General features: G+C 38.2%; 3 protein-coding genes across 4 annotated transcripts; all 3 read right to left on the minus strand.

Moving 5' to 3' along the window:
- Window positions 1–853: 853 nt before the first annotated feature.
- Window positions 854–5110, minus strand: tmem11 (transmembrane protein 11). 2 transcript variants are annotated; one of them, XM_073833338.1, is made up of 2 exons: window positions 5019–5110; window positions 854–1997 (listed from the first exon to the last, which is right to left on the minus strand). In XM_073833338.1, the coding sequence occupies exon 2, from the start codon at window positions 1988–1990 to the stop codon at window positions 1481–1483; it is 510 nt and encodes a 169-aa protein (XP_073689439.1). In that variant the 5' UTR covers window positions 1991–1997; window positions 5019–5110; the 3' UTR covers window positions 854–1480. The 2 variants fall into 2 exon arrangements, with proteins under 2 accessions (XP_073689439.1, XP_073689438.1); XM_073833337.1 differs by lacking the exon at window positions 5019–5110 and adding an exon at window positions 4471–4523.
- Window positions 5111–6492: 1382 nt separating this feature from the next.
- On the minus strand, window positions 6493–10691 carry natd1 (protein NATD1). The gene is made up of 3 exons (XM_073833340.1): window positions 10474–10691; window positions 9533–9651; window positions 6493–7703 (listed from the first exon to the last, which is right to left on the minus strand). The coding sequence occupies exons 1-3, from the start codon at window positions 10679–10681 to the stop codon at window positions 7587–7589; spliced, it is 444 nt and encodes a 147-aa protein (XP_073689441.1). The 5' UTR covers window positions 10682–10691; the 3' UTR covers window positions 6493–7586.
- Window positions 10692–12379: 1688 nt separating this feature from the next.
- Window positions 12380–16137, minus strand: phospho1 (phosphoethanolamine/phosphocholine phosphatase 1). Its single transcript, XM_073833341.1, has 3 exons — window positions 16046–16137; window positions 15575–15612; window positions 12380–14002 (listed from the first exon to the last, which is right to left on the minus strand). The coding sequence occupies exon 3, from the start codon at window positions 13940–13942 to the stop codon at window positions 13094–13096; it is 849 nt and encodes a 282-aa protein (XP_073689442.1). The 5' UTR covers window positions 13943–14002; window positions 15575–15612; window positions 16046–16137; the 3' UTR covers window positions 12380–13093.
- Window positions 16138–17779: the final 1642 nt, after the last annotated feature.

Here is a 17779-nt window from a genome sequence, read left to right on the forward strand (position 1 = left end):
ATGTTAAGGCTGTAATGTGATTGGTTATCAAGTTGAGTGTTACGCTTTCTCCAATAGTAAGTAATACAGACCCTCTTATCTCCCAATAGTAAAACAATCTCTGCTACAAATTTACCCTTTTTAGGGTTGAACCAAAACTCTGCAGGATCAGAGATTTTGTTACTGTTGGGAGATGATACATGTGTATTACTTACTATTGGAGAAAGCATAACGTTCAGCTTGGATCACGTGTGCCTTGAAACCAATCACATTACAGCCTTGACATCATTGAATTTCAGTCAGAGAGTTGTGTGAAACTCACTGGCCATTTACAGATAGCATAGGAATGTTGAACCTATCGCAAAAGGCGTTTTTTTGTCAGTGTAAACTCTAAAAATAGTTAAATCCAAAAGTATTGTTTAATGTAAAACATGTTAAAGATGTCATTAAATGATGAATTGTTAACATTAACATCCATTCGAAGAAAGCTGCCTCTGGTCTCCTTTCCCAAACCGGAAGCGTTGGCTTTTCCCGTTATGCTTTTTTGGCTGAAGGTTGCAGGCTTGCATTCCATTGGCTTTAGCAGGACAGTGGCCCTCCAGCTCTGGTCTAGATCAACATGAGTAAATGACAAAATTGTAATTTTGAAGGTGAAGTGAACTATCCATTCCAGATGAGTTCACATTTACTGCTCACCTTTCATATTTACTTTTCATAACTTCATACGACGAACCGGATTTCGGCAGATCCGTTACAAACCACGGCTTGTAAAGCAAATCTGCCTGCGAGCTCTGCGTGAAGGCTATAACTCAGATGTGCGGTAAGAAAGAATCCGAGCCCTTGAGGGTCAAATAAAGGTGGTCAGAGATGCCAGTGAGGTTAAATCTCCTACTGTTTAATGAAAAGGTGACGCACCAAAGGCAGGGTACAGTAAAACTACACAGAGGGAGAAAAGAGAGGATTCAAAGGTCATTCTTAAAACATGATCCGTCTGTCTGTCCACCACACGTTCAGTCCGACAGGTCGCTGCCTGGGTGCGGAAGCTCCGTGTGGGTGGCAGGTGACGTTCGGGGAGGGCCGCCGGGACAAGGAAGGGGCTGGACAGGCACAGGGAAGGAGCGGGAAGGGGGGCTCAAGTGCACTGGTGATATCACTTTTAAAGTACAGAGAAAAAGGGGAAGATTCATTCAGAACTATCAGCTCCCCCCCAACCCTTCCTCTCATCCATCCGTCCGTACGTACATCAACCTGTCCAATCTGTAACTGATCGAAAGCAAAACGCTGAAAGAGCGTAACAGAGAGAGCGCCGTGTCTCTCGCCGCCTCCTTGTGTTTTTCCATCGCTCTCCCCGTCGGTCCATCCATATGTTTTGTTTGGTGTGTATGTGTGTATCTGCCAGTGTCGGGTGTTTAGTAGTGCTTCTCACCTCCCTGCTGCGTGTTTGTGTGTGTGTACGCGTATATCAGTATCTGTATGCGTGTGTGTGCACGTGCCATAGCGCTCATACGGCGTACAGTTCATAGATCTTCTTGGCACAGTACGCCAGGGCCGCCAACGCTATCGTGTTGTGCAGTCTCTTTCTGTGCACGTCGTCCCGCCGAACCAGAACCACCGGCGTGGAGGAGGTGAGCGTGTGCAGCGGCAGCCGCGAGAGCTTCTGACTGTCGTACTCAACCTGGTATTTGCAGCAGGGGTCGAACTGCCAGGAGATGCCGTAGAGCGTGGCGCAGGCCAGGCTCAGCGCGCCAGCGGGGAGCGCCACGTAGCGGGAGTACTCGACGGGAAGGGCGAGCGGCGTCAGGAGGCAGGCGGCCCCTGCCAGAACGGCGGATTTGTGCAGGCAGTTTCCCACAGCCACCCAGCGGGCCGTCTCGTCACCGATGCGCGTGGGTTCGATTACGATGTAGCGGTACTGCGCCTCCAGAGCCTGCTCCAGCTCGTACTCGAACTGTTCCTGTGCATTCTCGCCGTTGTAGATCTCGTGGACGATGTAACACTCCGTGGCCGCCATCACTCCCCTGAAGAAAGAGATAAAAAGTGAGAATCCGTCAATCCAAATCAATCCCATTTCAGATTCTGTAAACTCTGTTTATGAACCTTAAATGTTTTAATCTGATTCACAAATTCATTTACATGCACCAGTTGGCGCATTTATTTTAATTGGAGAAAACCAACCACAGAACCAACATCGCAGAAGCTACACGGTTTTTTAGCAAATATTTAGTAAGCATTCAGTCTGCTCAACTGACCAGTTTGTAAGATGAATATAAAAAAGACATAAAAACAAATGTAAACACACACTACCAGTCAAAATGTTTGGACCGTTCTTCTGACGTCTCTTCTGCTCACCAAGCCAGCATTTATTAGATTGAAAATAGAGCAAAAGCAGATATATTGTATTTTTACTATTTAAAATAACTGCTTTCTATTTGAATACATTTTAAAATGTAATTTATTCCTGTGATCAAGGCTACATTTTCAGCATCTTTACTCCAGACTTCAGTGTAACATGATCTTTCTGAAATTATTCTTATTTGCTGATTTGCTGTACAAGAAACATTTTATTATATTTTATTATTATAATCCATATTTAAATACAAAGATCAGCATTTATCAAAAAAAAAGAGGCTTTTGTAACATTATACACTATACTATTCAAAAGCCTGGAGTAATTATTTTGGAAAAGAAATGATAGACATTAATACTTTTATTTAGCAAGGATGCTTTAAATTGATCAAAAGTGATGATAAAGACATTTATACTGTTACAAAGGATTTCTATTTCAGATAAATGCTCTTCTTCTGAACTTTCTATTCATCAAAGAAACCTGAAACAATTCTGCTCAGCTGTTTTTAACATAACAATGAATGTTTTTCATAATTTATGAGCAGCAAATCAGAATATTAGAATGGTTTCTGAAGGATCATGTGACTGGAGTAATGATGCTAAAAATTCAGTTTTGAAATCACAGGAATAAATTACATTTTAAAATATATTCAAATAGAAAAGTTATTTAAATAGTAAAACTGTTACTGTTTTTGATGTACTTTGGATCAAATAAACGTGTTCTGGTAGTGTACACATCATTGCACTGTGTATGAAGTATTTTTGAATGTAACGGGAAAACAACTTATTTTTTATATTTATTCAATTTAAGAACTACATCGAAAACCAGTGTAATAATGTCTCTGGAGCTACTGAGAGTATAATTGTTGTTTTAGCATGTCAGATGAGCTTTTTAGCTAATACTTAGTAAATATTTAGTCTCTTCTACTGACTAGTTTGTAGGACGCAACTAAACATGCTCACATTCGTGAGACTTATGAAAACATATCAAACATACAAAAAGGAATTATTACATTTGATTGAGAAAACAGATTTAATGCTTAATTCTTTAATACTTTATAATAATCATTTTATCATTTCAAATCTAAAATTTTATTTAGACGGAGCTCAATCGTCGCAGAGACATTTACATGAATGCTTTTCAGTCCAACTGAGCCTTAAAAGTTTATTTTGCTGCATGTAAATGCAACTACTGAGATTTACTAGGTGTGGAGAAAAAAAAAGTCAAACTGGTTTTACAGATACTTTAATGCCAGCTTCAGACGGGATGACATTTCCTGTGCTTTTCCCTTGAAATTTTATGCTTAATTATGCAAACAATATTTTTAAATGACTGTATAAAATACAAAATGACCTTACATTCTGGTCTTTATTAGATATGACCAGTCTCGCGTTATCTAAATCATCCACACCATCTGAGGCCTGAGTTCACACAGTGAGACAAGAAACTTTTGAGCGATGTTACAGAAGCATAAAAGCTGATAAGAACCTTTTAATATGTACAATGAAAGACCCTTTGCTCATGTATATAAATAAACACTTGTTATTTCAAAATGGCCATTATTTTAGAAAATACTAAGCTGCTAATTAATCGACAGAGACAAGTGAGAGCGGTCCGCGTTTTGAAACGGTTAAATAAATGTAACGCATACTGTCAGTTTAACTAGCAGTGCATTAAACAACCATACTTTTTAGCGGAAAAAAACACCATTTCTTTCTGTTTTCCAAACATCAGCGGCAAAGACGAAAGTTAGTATAAAAGCCTGCTAACTATACACATCTCCTTGAAACCCGCTGTCATGGCTGTGAAGCGGTATTTTAACTTGTTCCTCTCGTGTCATTTCGTTTAATACAAACTGCTAAGAACATGAGTAATAGATGTCAAGATTTCAGATGTAACTGCCATAAAAAATACATTTTTTGCTGGTCTCCGGACTGCTAATCAGTTAAGAGACCCCAGTGTCAGTAAGCTAATCAAAACAACACATGAGCTCTATTCAAACAATGTTTTTTAGTGTTTGCGGCTCCACAAAACTCCAGACGACCTAGTATTTTAAGGATAGTGAACTAACGTACATTTTGCATAAAGCCTAAAAAAATCACATCACGTTTTACGAAATAATGACAGGTTTTAGTCTAACTGACCTCTCCCTGTTGACTGGGACACCGCGCCTCCTTCCCAGCGACGCCATCTTGAAAATGCAACGGACTAGACTTGACGCAAAACCCGTCGCGGTGCACTTTGGTTAATGTATTTCTCCGCTCCAGCTGTACTATTAATGTTTACAGTTTTCGAACACATCAAAGAGACTACAAATCCCGTCAACTACTTTACTTAAGGACCCTACCATCTGAACAGAATGTGTAATAATATTAATGTTTGCTTTGTTTTGTTTACGACAGTTGTTTTTACTATATGAAACACATTATTTCGTCCAACAGACCAGTAAATGATTTTGATTGTGGTTTAATCCGTCAGGCTATGTAAATTAGGCTTGTGTTTTTGAATGGCTGAGGTGACCAATCGAAAGCAAGGACAACACTATGGGGCTTTTAGTAGGACAAACCATTCCCAAAGCGAATGCAATCGTTGCACTAAGAATGTGGTCTGACAAAATGATTTAACTGTTTTGTAGCGTGTCCAAAACTTTCGGTTATGTTATTAACGTGAATGCGATCAACAAGGCACTCACCCATAATGTGGTCGGTTCTCGTTTATGCGGTGAGTCCCGTCTTCTTACGGCGCTCACGGAGCTGGTGCATAGGGGGTTGGGGGAGAGCCGTGTTATAACAAATACACGGTGCTCGGGAACACGTGCAGGGTTTGCGCTCTCTGTCTCCCCCAGTAGTGATGGATTGCATAACATAAACGCATTGAAAACAATAATTTTGATATCTTGGGGAAACAAATTAAAATGCACTACCAGACAGTTTTATTAATATTTTATTTAATAAAGTTTTCAAGTTAAAATGAAAACGTCTTAGCAAGTATATGTTTGATACATTTTTTATATATATTTTCTTTCTTTTTTTCATTTTATATATAGTTTTTATTTCAAGTAACAAAAATATATTAGTTGACTAATTACAATTGTTCCCTTTCTTAAAAATACGTTGAATTTACGCTACCAGTCAAAAGTTTTTAAAAAGTTCTACTTTGATTCAAAATACAGCAAAAACAGTGAAATATTTTTTTTTAATTAAAATAACTGCTTTTTATTTGAATGGCTTTTAAAATGTAATTTATTCCTGTGATTTCAAAGCTGAATTTTTAGTATTATTACTTCAGTGTCACATGATCCTTCAGAAATCATTTTAATATTTTGATGCAGAAATGATGCTGAAAATGTAGCTTTGATCACAGTAATAAATTACATTTTAAAATATATTCAAATAAAAATATAGAATTTACTGTTTTTGCTGTACTTTGGATCAAATAAATGCAGGCTTGGTGAGCAGAAGAGACTTCTTTAAAAACTTCAACATCTTACTGTTCAAAAACATTAATTTAACATTTTCTTTAAGAAAGGGAACCATTATAATTATAGTCAACTAATACATTTTTGTTTCTTGAATATACTGTATGTATATATATATATATATATATATATATATATATATATATATATTTTTTTTTTTTATCAAACCTATAGTTGCTAAGATGTTTTCATTTTAACTTGATGTACTAAAACAGCTTAAGACTGAAATACAAAATAATAATTACAATAAAAATATTTTTAATTGCAAAAACAATAATTAAAACCTAAAAATATAAAAATGAAAATGATAATTGTGTCTCTATGTAATACTTAAATGAAACCGAAGGGAACTAAAAAACAAATTCCTTTAGAATAAAATTTGATTTTACAGGAGCATATTGAATATTCATGGGAAACATAAAAAAAAAACTGTACTAGAAAAATCCAAACTGAGTAAAACAAAAAAACTGAAAAATTAATTTAGTCATTATTTAGTCACCCTAACATCATTCAAACCTGTTTGACTTGTTTCGTTTAAGAAAAATATTTATCTTTAAATCCATTCTTTAAAAACAAAATCTTATACAACATGAAGGCGAAAAAAATGCACTGCTTATGAAATGCTAAATATTTTAATATTTAAAAAAAACATGATTCAAAAATACACACACAATGATAATACACCATACTCACGGACATATACACTCGTAAACCAAGTTTTATTTTAATTTTTTTTAATTCAAAACCATGAATAGTAATATTAAGAGTACATAAGTGTGTAAAAACAGATGAATTTCAGGCATCTTTAGTCTGTATTACATCACAAGTTGACATAACAGAGCCCAGTTGTTTTACTTGAAAAAGATAACCTTCATTATCATCACCAGAAAGATCACGGTCATCAATGGTGTCAGCACAGAGCATGGCATGATGGTCTGCTCCATGTGCTGTCTAACCCTGCAAACAGCCAGTTTTGCTCAAGGCAGTTCATCTACTGACTTTTAATAAAACCCCTGGGATTTTTGGGAGTAACTAACATACACTGACACTCACACGCTCGGTTATTCAATGCATACACACACACACACACACACACACACACACACACACACACACACACACACACACACACACACACACATCCAACCACATGTAACAGAATCCTCTATGCAGAGGTGCTTTATTGTTTTTAGAAAGTGTGCATCCTGAGAGGTTCGGCCCTGCGAGTATATGGGCAGGCGATTGTCTCCAGAGTCTGAGCTCTTCACTGGCCATTGTATACACAGACACACACATGCAAAAGCACAAGATCAGCCTTCAACATGCACAGATTAAAAGTCGCTTCTGACAGGACAATTGTGATGTCCTTAAAACTCCATACCAGGCTGAATGTGCACGCTCTGCGCATGTGGGAACACAACGTGTACGTGTGTATTTTTCTCGTGAGCACCGCTAAATCTGAAGGTGTAAGGTCAGAGAGGCATATGGAGTCTAACGTCACTCTTACGATCATATCAGAGAGCTGATATTTTGAGTTCATAATGGGTGTCATAATCCTCTCACTTCTCTGGATTGGCTTGAAAAAAGTCCACACTCTTATCTGTCCTAAGGAAATGTTTTGGAGTTTCAGATCTCTCCCCTTCTTAAATCGCACTCACTCGCAAACAAAAAAATGCATTTCTTTCTTTTGTGGAGTTTCAAGACCAGTCAGACAGATTAGGGAATCCCCAAAGATACCCATCCCACCCAATCCCAAATCATCATCGTCCCCCTCTCTTGCTCTCAGTGGAGGACGCGCTCCAAGTAATGGGGGTGAGGGTTTTCTTTGACGTATTTCTGGATGTACCAGCAGGTTAAATGGGCTTTCAGGTCCTCCTCTACCACAAAGTCCATTGCAGCCTAGCAAAAACAATCACAAACTATATTTTAATGCACAACAAGGAACAACGTAATATCATCATTTATACAGCAGTTCTTTCTGGTCTTTAAATCTGATTGGCTAGCAAATAGGGATGGGACGATAAATCGTTGCAAAGCGAATCGAGAAATGATTCAGAAACGATTCTGAGATTTCTGAACACATCATGATTCTGAGCATAGTTTTGAACAGCAGATGGCACTGCTTGCTTCAGAAACAGTCCTGCTCTGCTTGTTTTCAAATCCTTACATGCACTTGAACCATTTATGGTTAAAATAACCATTTATACAATTTGAAAAAGGTGAAGCGAATTACAATGGTATTTACAGTGGGCTGTGTTTACATTAATCTTGCATCATAAAAGCATTCTGAACCGAGGTAAAATTACACGATTCAGCCGAACGCACATGTGATCTTCAGCACTCTTCTTTGTGAACATTTGAGTATGCGAATAAAAACTAGATTAGAGCGCCATCTGCTGTTAAAATCTAAACTCAGAATCGATTCCAAAGAGAAACAAGACGCATTCGGAAGACCTCAGAATTGATTTATCGTCCCATCACTAATAATAAGAGTGTGATATTAGAGCAATATCAAAAGTCCAACAGCAGATTTTTGTTACGAAATGTAGTTTTAAGAGGTTTTCAGGTGAGAATGTACTTGGTTACAATTGGTTTTCAGACACGTGAGCTCCAGATCCAGTTTGTGTTGGTGATTTTAGTTTAATTGTCTAATGCCACTAGATGGCGACAAGAGACTGTTTTAGTCAGCAGTAAAGACTTTTAGATTGAAAAGGTAATGCTATAAACAGAAGTTATTTTTAGTTTGCAACAACAAATGCAAGCAGCAAAATCAGCCATAACAGATGAAAGGATATTAACATTATGACAAAGATAACGCTTTCCTCAGCAGACATTCAAACTAATGTTTTATTGTGAATATGAGATTGAGCTGAAGAATGAATGCTGTATCAGATGCAGGTAATCACACTCGCCTAGTCATAATACAGTGAGCTTTTAATACAGTAATACAATAAGCTTTCAATGAAGCAACTCAACGTTCCTTAAAGGTGCAGTGTGTAGATTTTTGCGGCATCTAGCGGTGAGATTGTGAATTGCAACCAACGGCTCCCGTCCACCGCTCACCCCTCCCTTTACAGAAGATACGGTGGCCCACACGGGATTAAGATGTTTAAAACGTAAATTAAGTAATTATATTTACTTAATAATTAAATAAAACGATGTTATTGTGAATATTACAGTTACTTGTTCATCATTGTGTCAGTGTTTTTCCGCTAGAACAACAGTGATGAAGCGCGATCTGTAGAGCAGTTTGTCCATTTAGGGCTACTGTAGAAACAATACGGCGACTTCCATGTGAGGGGACCCGCGGTGTATGTAGATATAAACTGATAATTCTAAGGTAATAAAAGCATAATGTTTCATTAAGTAGGGTCTTTATACATCCCTGAAAACATAGTTATGTATACTATATTGCATTTCTGTCTAGAGATCCTCTTAAATATTACACATTGCACCTTTAATTACTAGTTCTAAAGTTACGTTTTGGAATTAGTAACGGAGGCCTGGGCTCAACTGTTAAACTGCCAAACTGAGATTTGAGTCTGTGGCAGAAGCAAGTAATTCTGCACACACACTCGTGCTGTTGAACTGTTGTATATGTACTCATACCAGTGCGATATGGCTGTATATCCGCACCTACGGCCATGCCGATATACAGCCATATCCCACGTTTATATTACTCATGTATAAAAACCAGTTCACACTGATCTTGAGTAACCTTCTACAACCTTGGCAAGATGTTTGGCGATCTCTCGTCCTCTGTAAGCCTCAGGAACCTCGGTATGCTGCAGATCCACTGTTTTCTTCCCCACATATTCATACAACAGAACAGCCCTGTCATGGGAACCTTTAATAGAGATGCAAATATATTAGTCAGTATACAGTAAACAAAGTTATTCATGACCGTGAAGAACTGCTCAGACAAACAGGATGCATGTCTCTGCTTTGTTTTCCATTTTCACCGTCCGGGGAAACAGTCGCATAGTCGTGGGCTGGGTTTGTGTCTGTGTGTAAGCGTTATTTCTGTGAATACAACTCTTTATTTGTATGCGAAACCCCGCAAGAAATCAACGCAAGTCTGTTTCTGTTTCTCTGCGGTGGCTACAGAATGACATAAACGTAACGACGAGGGTTTGCTTTGTACCGATAGAAAGATGTTGGAACAGGAAGTAGGCTAAAACAAAGTCTGCATGGGATGGCTAGCGGGTAGGCTAGCAACTTAATTACTAATTCAATCAGAGAAGAAAACAAAGCTTGCGCAAAAAATGCACGAACTGACAGGCGAAACTGACTGCGGCTCCTTACGTCAAAACAAAACAACTAATAACTGCTGCATGCGTCGGATGAATCTGACTCATTAGGCGCTTGTCAAACTCGGAAAGATAACAATACGCTGATAAAATAGTTCCATTCGTTCCAGCAAAACAACTAACGTTAGTTAATGTCGTATTCCATTAACTGTTACTGTGATCAAAGCATGTAACGCTTTTCACATAAACAACAATGTAATGCGTACGTACTATATAACTTAACTAGGACGGGATTTATTAGATGCTACGTTGCGGAGTGAAATATAATAAACAAAAGGCACATTTTGCAAGCGAGCGAGCACAGTGGTTTGTTCTCCTCCCCCCGCGACCACCATCTCGTTATCTGACGCATTACTGACCGTTCAGTCGGATGCTGAATTGTCGTCGTTTCTTGTCGTGCTCCACTCGGAGAGGAGTGCTGATGTCGAGGACGTTCATCTGTGTAGCCTGGGCCATGACTACTGTGGGTCTGCTGTCAGGGGGGAGGAAGCTGTGTGTCAGTGTGCCACGGCTGATTCGACCGCGATGAGAGGCGCATTCATGCCTCGCCGAGGTAAGGACGAACATCTGATCCTGCGAAAACACCATCCACGGAAATCAGCTGTGAAGTCACGTGCTCGCCGCTGACCAATGAGGAGGCACGCGCTGTTTTGATGTTTTGAGAGCTTGCCATGCGGCCACCAGGTGGAGGTAGATGTTTGCTGTTCAGTTTTTCTTTTTGAGTGATAGAAGCTTGTTTTCTCTATTCTATTTTACTGCTTAACCGAAATCATTTAACGGTAATGTATTTAATTCATTTATTTTTAGCAGTAATTTAGCCTTAAACAGGCATAACATAAGAGTGCATAAGTGTTTTTTAAAGAAAATAATCGATTCGTTTAATCCATATATAGAGAGAGAGTGTTTTCAAGATGCATTATCAATCGGCCATATTGTAGGCACTGAACGTAAACAATGCCACTGAACCGAACGAAACTCGCATATTTTGCTGATTGCTACTGAAAATGGTCAATTATTGCCATGTCTTGGGCTGTACTAATCGGGCAGACCAGGAAAAACATTCAGAGTACTATAGACGGCCAAAAGTTATAACAAATCAAGGAGAATGTCCAAAAAACTGTCTGAGGAACTGTCTGGTGGTTGGCCAAATTGAACCAGGATTTCCAGGGCAAGAATCTTGACAACATTTGTGTTTGTTCTTATCATTTCCGGTCAGGTAGGTGAAATAGGCTAACTACTGCATCTTTACCACCTATTAACTTTAGTTTGTCCAAATATTGTGCCCTTTTCTGCTTACTAAGTCCTCCTCTATATGATTTAGCAGATTCAGCCTGTTTTTCCTTGGTTTAGACAGCATAAATTAGCAGAACAACATATGCAGTAGTACATTAACTGTGCAATCAATGCTGTCGTTTACATCCGAGTATCGCCAATATGGCCGCGCATCCAGGTAACTGACCAAACCGTGACCTAAGTGCAAACCTTCTCTAGTGGTTAATGCTGCGTTCCAGACAACTCGAAATTAGGATCTTTCCCACCTCCTATTTATAATGCTGGAACACTGCTTTAAGTCAGATTAAACATAAGTTTATAAAATAATACTTTAATTTTAGCATTTCATCAGCCGTTTTAAAACAAAAGGCAGCATTTTGTTATTTTTTTCTTCTGTTTTTGCCATAATTGACAGAAATATTTCAGCATGACATGTGGTTGATTGGAACTCACTGAAGTTGGAAGTGGGACATTTCAACTTGGATGTTCCCTCTTTCGACTTGGAACACAGCACAAAGCTATCCACCTTTTTATTCAATGCGGAAGTAAGCTTATCCACTATAGGGAAATAACTAAAAGAATAACAATGTGCTTTAAACAGTAAAAGTTTTTGCACTAATAACCATTGTGTTCATAATTAAGATAATACATTAAAATAATATGGTAAGACACACCAATTTGCAATATCAAGCAGCAAAACGAGCTGTTTTGTACAGCTACAAATAGCTGAACGCGGATGAGACCAGAAGCCAGACCCATAAAATTTACAAATTTCCTGTTCTTACAGGAAAAAAAGAAAAGTTGGATATTTCTTAAAGCTTTTTCTGTGTGTCAGTCAGATTCTTATACAAAACAGCATGTACTGTGAAAAGTGCTACACAAGTCAACATGACATTAGTTGATGATCTTATCGTGTCTATAGATATCCTGAAAACCATTTAAGACACATGACAGGTGCTGGGGTGAGGGGTCAAAACACAGTCGGCCACAGAGTTGAGTAAATGGCTTTATATCCATGCTGGTGAAGTTTTAGATCCATAATCTCGCATCCAAAGTTCACAGACTTTGCATAAGAGAAAGGAACAAACACGCAACAGAACACAAATACTTAAAAACTACAGCTCGTCCTGCCGACAGAGGATGGGTTCAAGTTCACTAATAAAAACCATAGCATACAATACATACAATATTTCAATAACAAATACTAACTCCATTGGTAGTTATTTCTGGTTAACAAGATGATCATTGTAGTGAATCAGCATTTTTCACATAAATACTCACCTATAGCACCTATCAGATTTGCATCTTGAAAACTATAAAAAGAACAGATATTTATGGGTGAATGACAGTACAACACAGAAATTGGTCCTAAGCATGATAATAAAAAAATAATAATGCATTTAGGGATAGACTCTACTAGCCAGTGTTAGTGTTAATGTAATCAGATTTTTTTTTAAAAGTGTAAGATTCTCAATCATAAACACACATACACACTAACACATACATATTATATATTCATTCTTGTATGGATGTATGTGTATTTGAACGTAAGTTTATACTGGTGTAATTTCAATTGCATTAACAATGCAAGAGCCTTAACAGCCTGGCAGTTAAGTTGATACATTCTTGGCAAAGCCAAAAGACTTTGGAATGTACTCAAGTAAGCTGTAGACATTTTTAGGGTCACGTTTAGGTGTATGTATCTATTCAAGGCCTCTCTAGTATCTTCCTCAGGGTGTTGACGACATCTTCTCCACTTTTCCAGGGCACCACACTGGCCTTAAACTCTCCAGGTTTGGCTTCCTCCATCTCCTGGATGAGTTTGTGCATTGGGAAGTCCCGACGCGGGAATGCAATATCGCCAGGTGACAGTGTGAGTGACGGGCAAAAGTCATTGGCCCCATCGCCCACGTACAAAACCTTCTGATACGGCCGTCCGCCCCTCTCTCGCACACGCTGGGCCACGTACTGCCTCACCACCACTGCTTTGCACATGTTCGCGGGGCATCGCAGGCACTTGTGGGAGTGGAAGGGACGAAGCTGCAGCCGTCCATTATCATCAAAGTGAGCCGGGTTGGTGAAAATGCGCAGAAACAGTGGGTGGAAGCCCAGGTGCTGCAGCCACGTCTCAATGAATACGGTATTAGCGTCTGACACACAAACGACTTCAAAGTCCCTTGAAGGCTGGGAGAGCAGGAAATGCATCAAAGTTGGGATGCCTGGGCAGGGAGGGAGTTTCTCCACTGTGCCTCGAATAGCAGCAGGGGTGACACCCTGTTCGGCGAGGTAGGCCAGCACACGCTGCATGTACTCATTGTAGTGGCCGGAACGGTAGGTGTCCTTCAGCCAGCCGGGCAGGACTCCACCAGGCGCCACATTAACCATAGAGTCGTCGCTGCACTCGTCCACCAGGGTCTCGTCAAAGTCAAAGAATATAAGGAAACGCCTGTCGTTAGGGGGAGGAGCTTGAGCTCTGCTTCGCTGTTGGTTCTCGTCCACTCCTGTAGGAGGATGGGGTGGGGAGACGCAGCAGTTGAAGACAGAGTCCCGCATCATGGATAGGAGGGAGGAACAGCACAGATTTCGTCTCTGATATTTGCTCTTTTTGCTCCGCCACTGCAAATGAAAAGAGCAATCTGGTTATGCCAGAATGTCAAACAGACAAAAGACAAAAGAAAAAAAAGAAGGGGAGGAAACAAAGAAAAAGCTAAATAAGCAGAATGCAGTAGCAGTTAGGAAAAAGTAAACAATGAAACCCAGCCTTGAAGTAAATTAAACCTTAGCCCTAATATTGAACAATATTGAATATTTACAAAGTCTTGCAGAGTCTCCTGCATGCTCATTGCATTTGTCAAAAATAGTTTTACCCCCAGATACAGATACAAGGTCAAACATTTCTATAAATATTGAAAAATCTGGCAATCTCTTGAATGAATTCATGAATTGAGACAACTTTATGGTTTTAAACTGAATTTCTATTTAAGCAATTTTCTTTCAATTTTTACAAAAGTTAGAAAATCAGCTCACAGTATTAAAATATAAACATGTACTTGATATGTAGTAATATTTTTTTTTATAATTTAATTCTTTAAATTATAATTTAATTTCTGATTCTGATAGCGCATTGATTTATTAACTGAGGACTGGGTTTTTATGGGTATTAAGTGGTAATCTCACAAATACTCTACCAGTCAAAAGTTTTTGAAAAGTAAGATTTGAATGTTTTTTAAAGAAGTCTCTTTTGCTCACCAGGCCTGCATTTATTTGATCCAAAGTACAGCAAAAATCAGTAAAAATTTTGAAATATTTTTACTATTTAAAATAACTGTTTTCTATTTGAATATGTTTTAAATTGTAATTTATTCCTGTGATTTCAAAGCTGATTTAGCAACTCCAGTCACATGATCCAGAAATCATTCTACTTTCTGATTTGATGTTCAAAAAACATTATTATTATTATTATTATTATTATTGTTGTTGAAAACAGCTGAGTAGATTTTTTTTAGGTTTCTTTGATGAATAGAAAGTTCAGAAGAACAGCATTTATCTGAAATAGAATTTTTTTGTAACATTATAAATGTTTTTATCATCATTTTTGATCAACTTAACCCCCCCCCCCCCCCCCCATTTTTTTGTTTCACATAAATGCTGATCTTTGGATCTTTTCTTCATCAAAGAATACTAAAAAATGTACTCAGCTTTTTAAAATATTGATAATATTAATAATAATAAAAAAATGTTTCTTGAACAGCAAATCCGCATATTAGACTGATTTCTGAAGGACAATGTGACTGCAATGTGACAATGAAGACTGCAGTACGGCTGAAAATGTAGCTTTGATCACAAGAAAAAATTACATTTTAAAATATATTCAAATAGAAAGCAGTTATTTTAAATAGTAAAAATATTTCACAATTTTACTGTTTTTGCTGTACTTCAGATCACATAAATGCAGGCTTGGTGAGCAGCAGAGACTTCTTTAAAAACATGAACATTTTTACTGTTCAAAAACTTTCGACTGGTAGTGTAAAAACAAAACTGAATTAAATAAAACATTTGTGTCAAGAGCAATGTTGCTGTTTTAAAAACTGATGTTAGGTTGTGAGTCATTTTTCCTTATGTCGATTCACAGAACTAGTTTTAAACTTTTAAGACCTCTGTATCTATAATTAAAATGCTGCAACTCACCCCTGTTCACCTTAAGCTCGCCGCTGCACAGTGTCAACCTATAACAGAAGAAGAATACAGAGAAATATGATTTCACATTTACCAAACTATAGCCTACTCACTTGTTTCCATTGAGCGAGAACAGGCTCGTTAACAGCGAACGTGCACAAAATACTGTTAATACGATATAGCCCACTGTAACATAAGTTAGATGATATCGTGATTAATTATGTTTTGCTTTAACAGCTTGTAATCAAAAATAGTTACGCAGCATATTTCTATGACCTTGGTTTCACTTTACATGCATTACAGAACAGATGATGCAACAGAAGCACCTGATTTTACGTGCGCTTCGATACTAACAAATTGCGTTAATTTCAAATATGTGTACAAAATTATGTGATGTATAAGGTAAGCAAAAAGCCCACAGCATATAAACACAAAAAATGACAAGAAATAATGGAATAATTGTCAAGTAAAACTGCAGAATACCTTGAGCCCGATGTCCAGTTTAGATGTTCATCACTACCGATGGCTGCTTTCTGCCCGGCTTCTCAACAGTGCTGGAGATTTATGGTCCGATCGTGCTTCATGGAACCACGGTGACGCGCATCGCATGGGCTCCGCCTCTCATCCATCAGTCGATCCAAACCCCACTGAGAAACTTGCTGCGATGCGCTACTGTACTGATCATTAACAGCTATGGTTTCCGACTCAGACCTTCTACAAATAAAATACACAAAGAACACCTAATTTAAAGTGAACAAATGGGTCAAAACTGGACTGGCGAAGCCTATTTGTACATTTTATTGTACATTCAGTACTTTCACTAGAGCGTGAGAATGGTATCACCTGGAAGGGGGGTTCGTAAATAATTTTACATTTTTGTACCTTTGTGTACGTATGCACTTTGTGTTGCATCAGTACAGTTGAGGTCAAAGTTTACATGCACCTTGCAGAATCGGCAAAATGTTATTTTACCAAAATAAGTTTTTTTTATATTTACTGATCTGAATAAGATATTTCACATAAAAGACGTTTACATGTAGTCCACAAGAGAAAATAATAGCTGGATTTATAAAAATGACCCGAGTTTGTCCTGAACAGTTTAACTGCTGCTGTTCTTCCGAAAAGTCTTTCAGGTCCCACAAATTCATTGGTTTTTCATCATTTTTGTGTTTGAACCCTTTCCAACAATGACTGTATGATTTTGAGATCCATCTTTTCACACTGAGGACAACTGAGGGACTCATATGCAACTATTACAGAAGGTTCAGAGCTGGGGGTGAAAACTTTTGAAGAGAATAAAGATGTGTACATTTTTCTTACTTACTTTTAATTAAGTACTGCCCTTCAGTGCTTTAAGTGGCCCAAAAGAGGTGCCGGTACTCTATTTTTTTTCCGCCTCCCCTGAGGTAACAACAACTATATTGAATGGGTTTTATATACAACAGTCAACAGACAACCTTATACAAAATAATAAATCATTTTATTAGTTTGTGGATTTGCTTGAGCTAGAAAGAGCTACTGAACATAAATAAAATGTGCACAAGGTTATTGAAAAAATACCCTTAGAAAGAGCTACTAGAAAGAGCTACTGAACATAAATAAAATGTGCAAAAAGGTATTGAAATTTTTTTTAACAAAATGTACATAAAATAAATTATAAACTACTTTGTATTTTGCTCTCTCTTGAGTCACTGCTGCTATCAGCAGCAGCACTTGTAAAGTGTTTTTTTACACAAAATGTATATAAAATAAATTATAAAATAATTTGTATTTTGCTCTCTCATTGTTTTTGTATTTTAACCGAGCAGCTGTTTGCGCGTTTTACACACCCTCTCCGGACCACGTTGAGTTGTTGACATGACAACGGCAAAAGCGACGCATGCGCTTTTCACTTGTAAAACACATTGGTGTATGGGTAATGTAGTCTCTGCTCTCGGTGGGACGAATTAGGAAGCGTGCTTGTGAAGGGCGCTCTGAAAAGCGGCAGCGCAGCCAAACGATTATAACAGATGTGCAAATGAGAGTACCGGTACGCTAAAAGCACGTTCTGGGCGCATGGAGAGGTGGCGGTACTCTCAAGAGCTATATTTAGAAGTGGCGGTACTGAGTACCGGCGCGTACCGGCCCACTTAAAGCACTGCTGCCCTTCAGAAGCTACAGAAGATACTTACATTTTTCCCAGAAGACAAGTTACATTTACTCTGATCTTCAAATGCA

This window comes from Garra rufa, chromosome 1 (assembly GCF_049309525.1).
Source record: "Garra rufa chromosome 1, GarRuf1.0, whole genome shotgun sequence".
Taxonomy (NCBI): Eukaryota; Metazoa; Chordata; class Actinopteri; order Cypriniformes; family Cyprinidae; genus Garra; species Garra rufa.

Bases quoted from the DNA above. Each gene is read 5' to 3' on its own strand.
- tmem11 (XM_073833337.1), bottom strand. From the start codon at position 4,517: ATGGCGTCGCTGGGAAGGAGGCGCGGTGTCCCAGTCAACAGGGAGAG. The intron at 1,998-4,470 runs GTCAGTTAGACT...CTCTTTCTTCAG, and splicing joins GTCCCAGTCAACAGGGAGAG to GGGAGTGATGGCGGCCACGG.
- phospho1 (XM_073833341.1), bottom strand. From the start codon at position 13,942: ATGATGCGGGACTCTGTCTTCAACTGCTGCGTCTCCCCACCCCATCCT.
- natd1 (XM_073833340.1), bottom strand. From the start codon at position 10,681: ATGTTCGTCCTTACCTCGGCGAGGCATGAATGCGCCTCTCATCGCGGT. The intron at 9,652-10,473 runs GTCAGTAATGCG...TCTCTATTAAAG, and splicing joins ATTCAGCATCCGACTGAACG to GTTCCCATGACAGGGCTGTT. The intron at 7,704-9,532 runs GTTGTAGAAGGT...TGTTTTTGCTAG, and splicing joins TCGCCAAACATCTTGCCAAG to GCTGCAATGGACTTTGTGGT.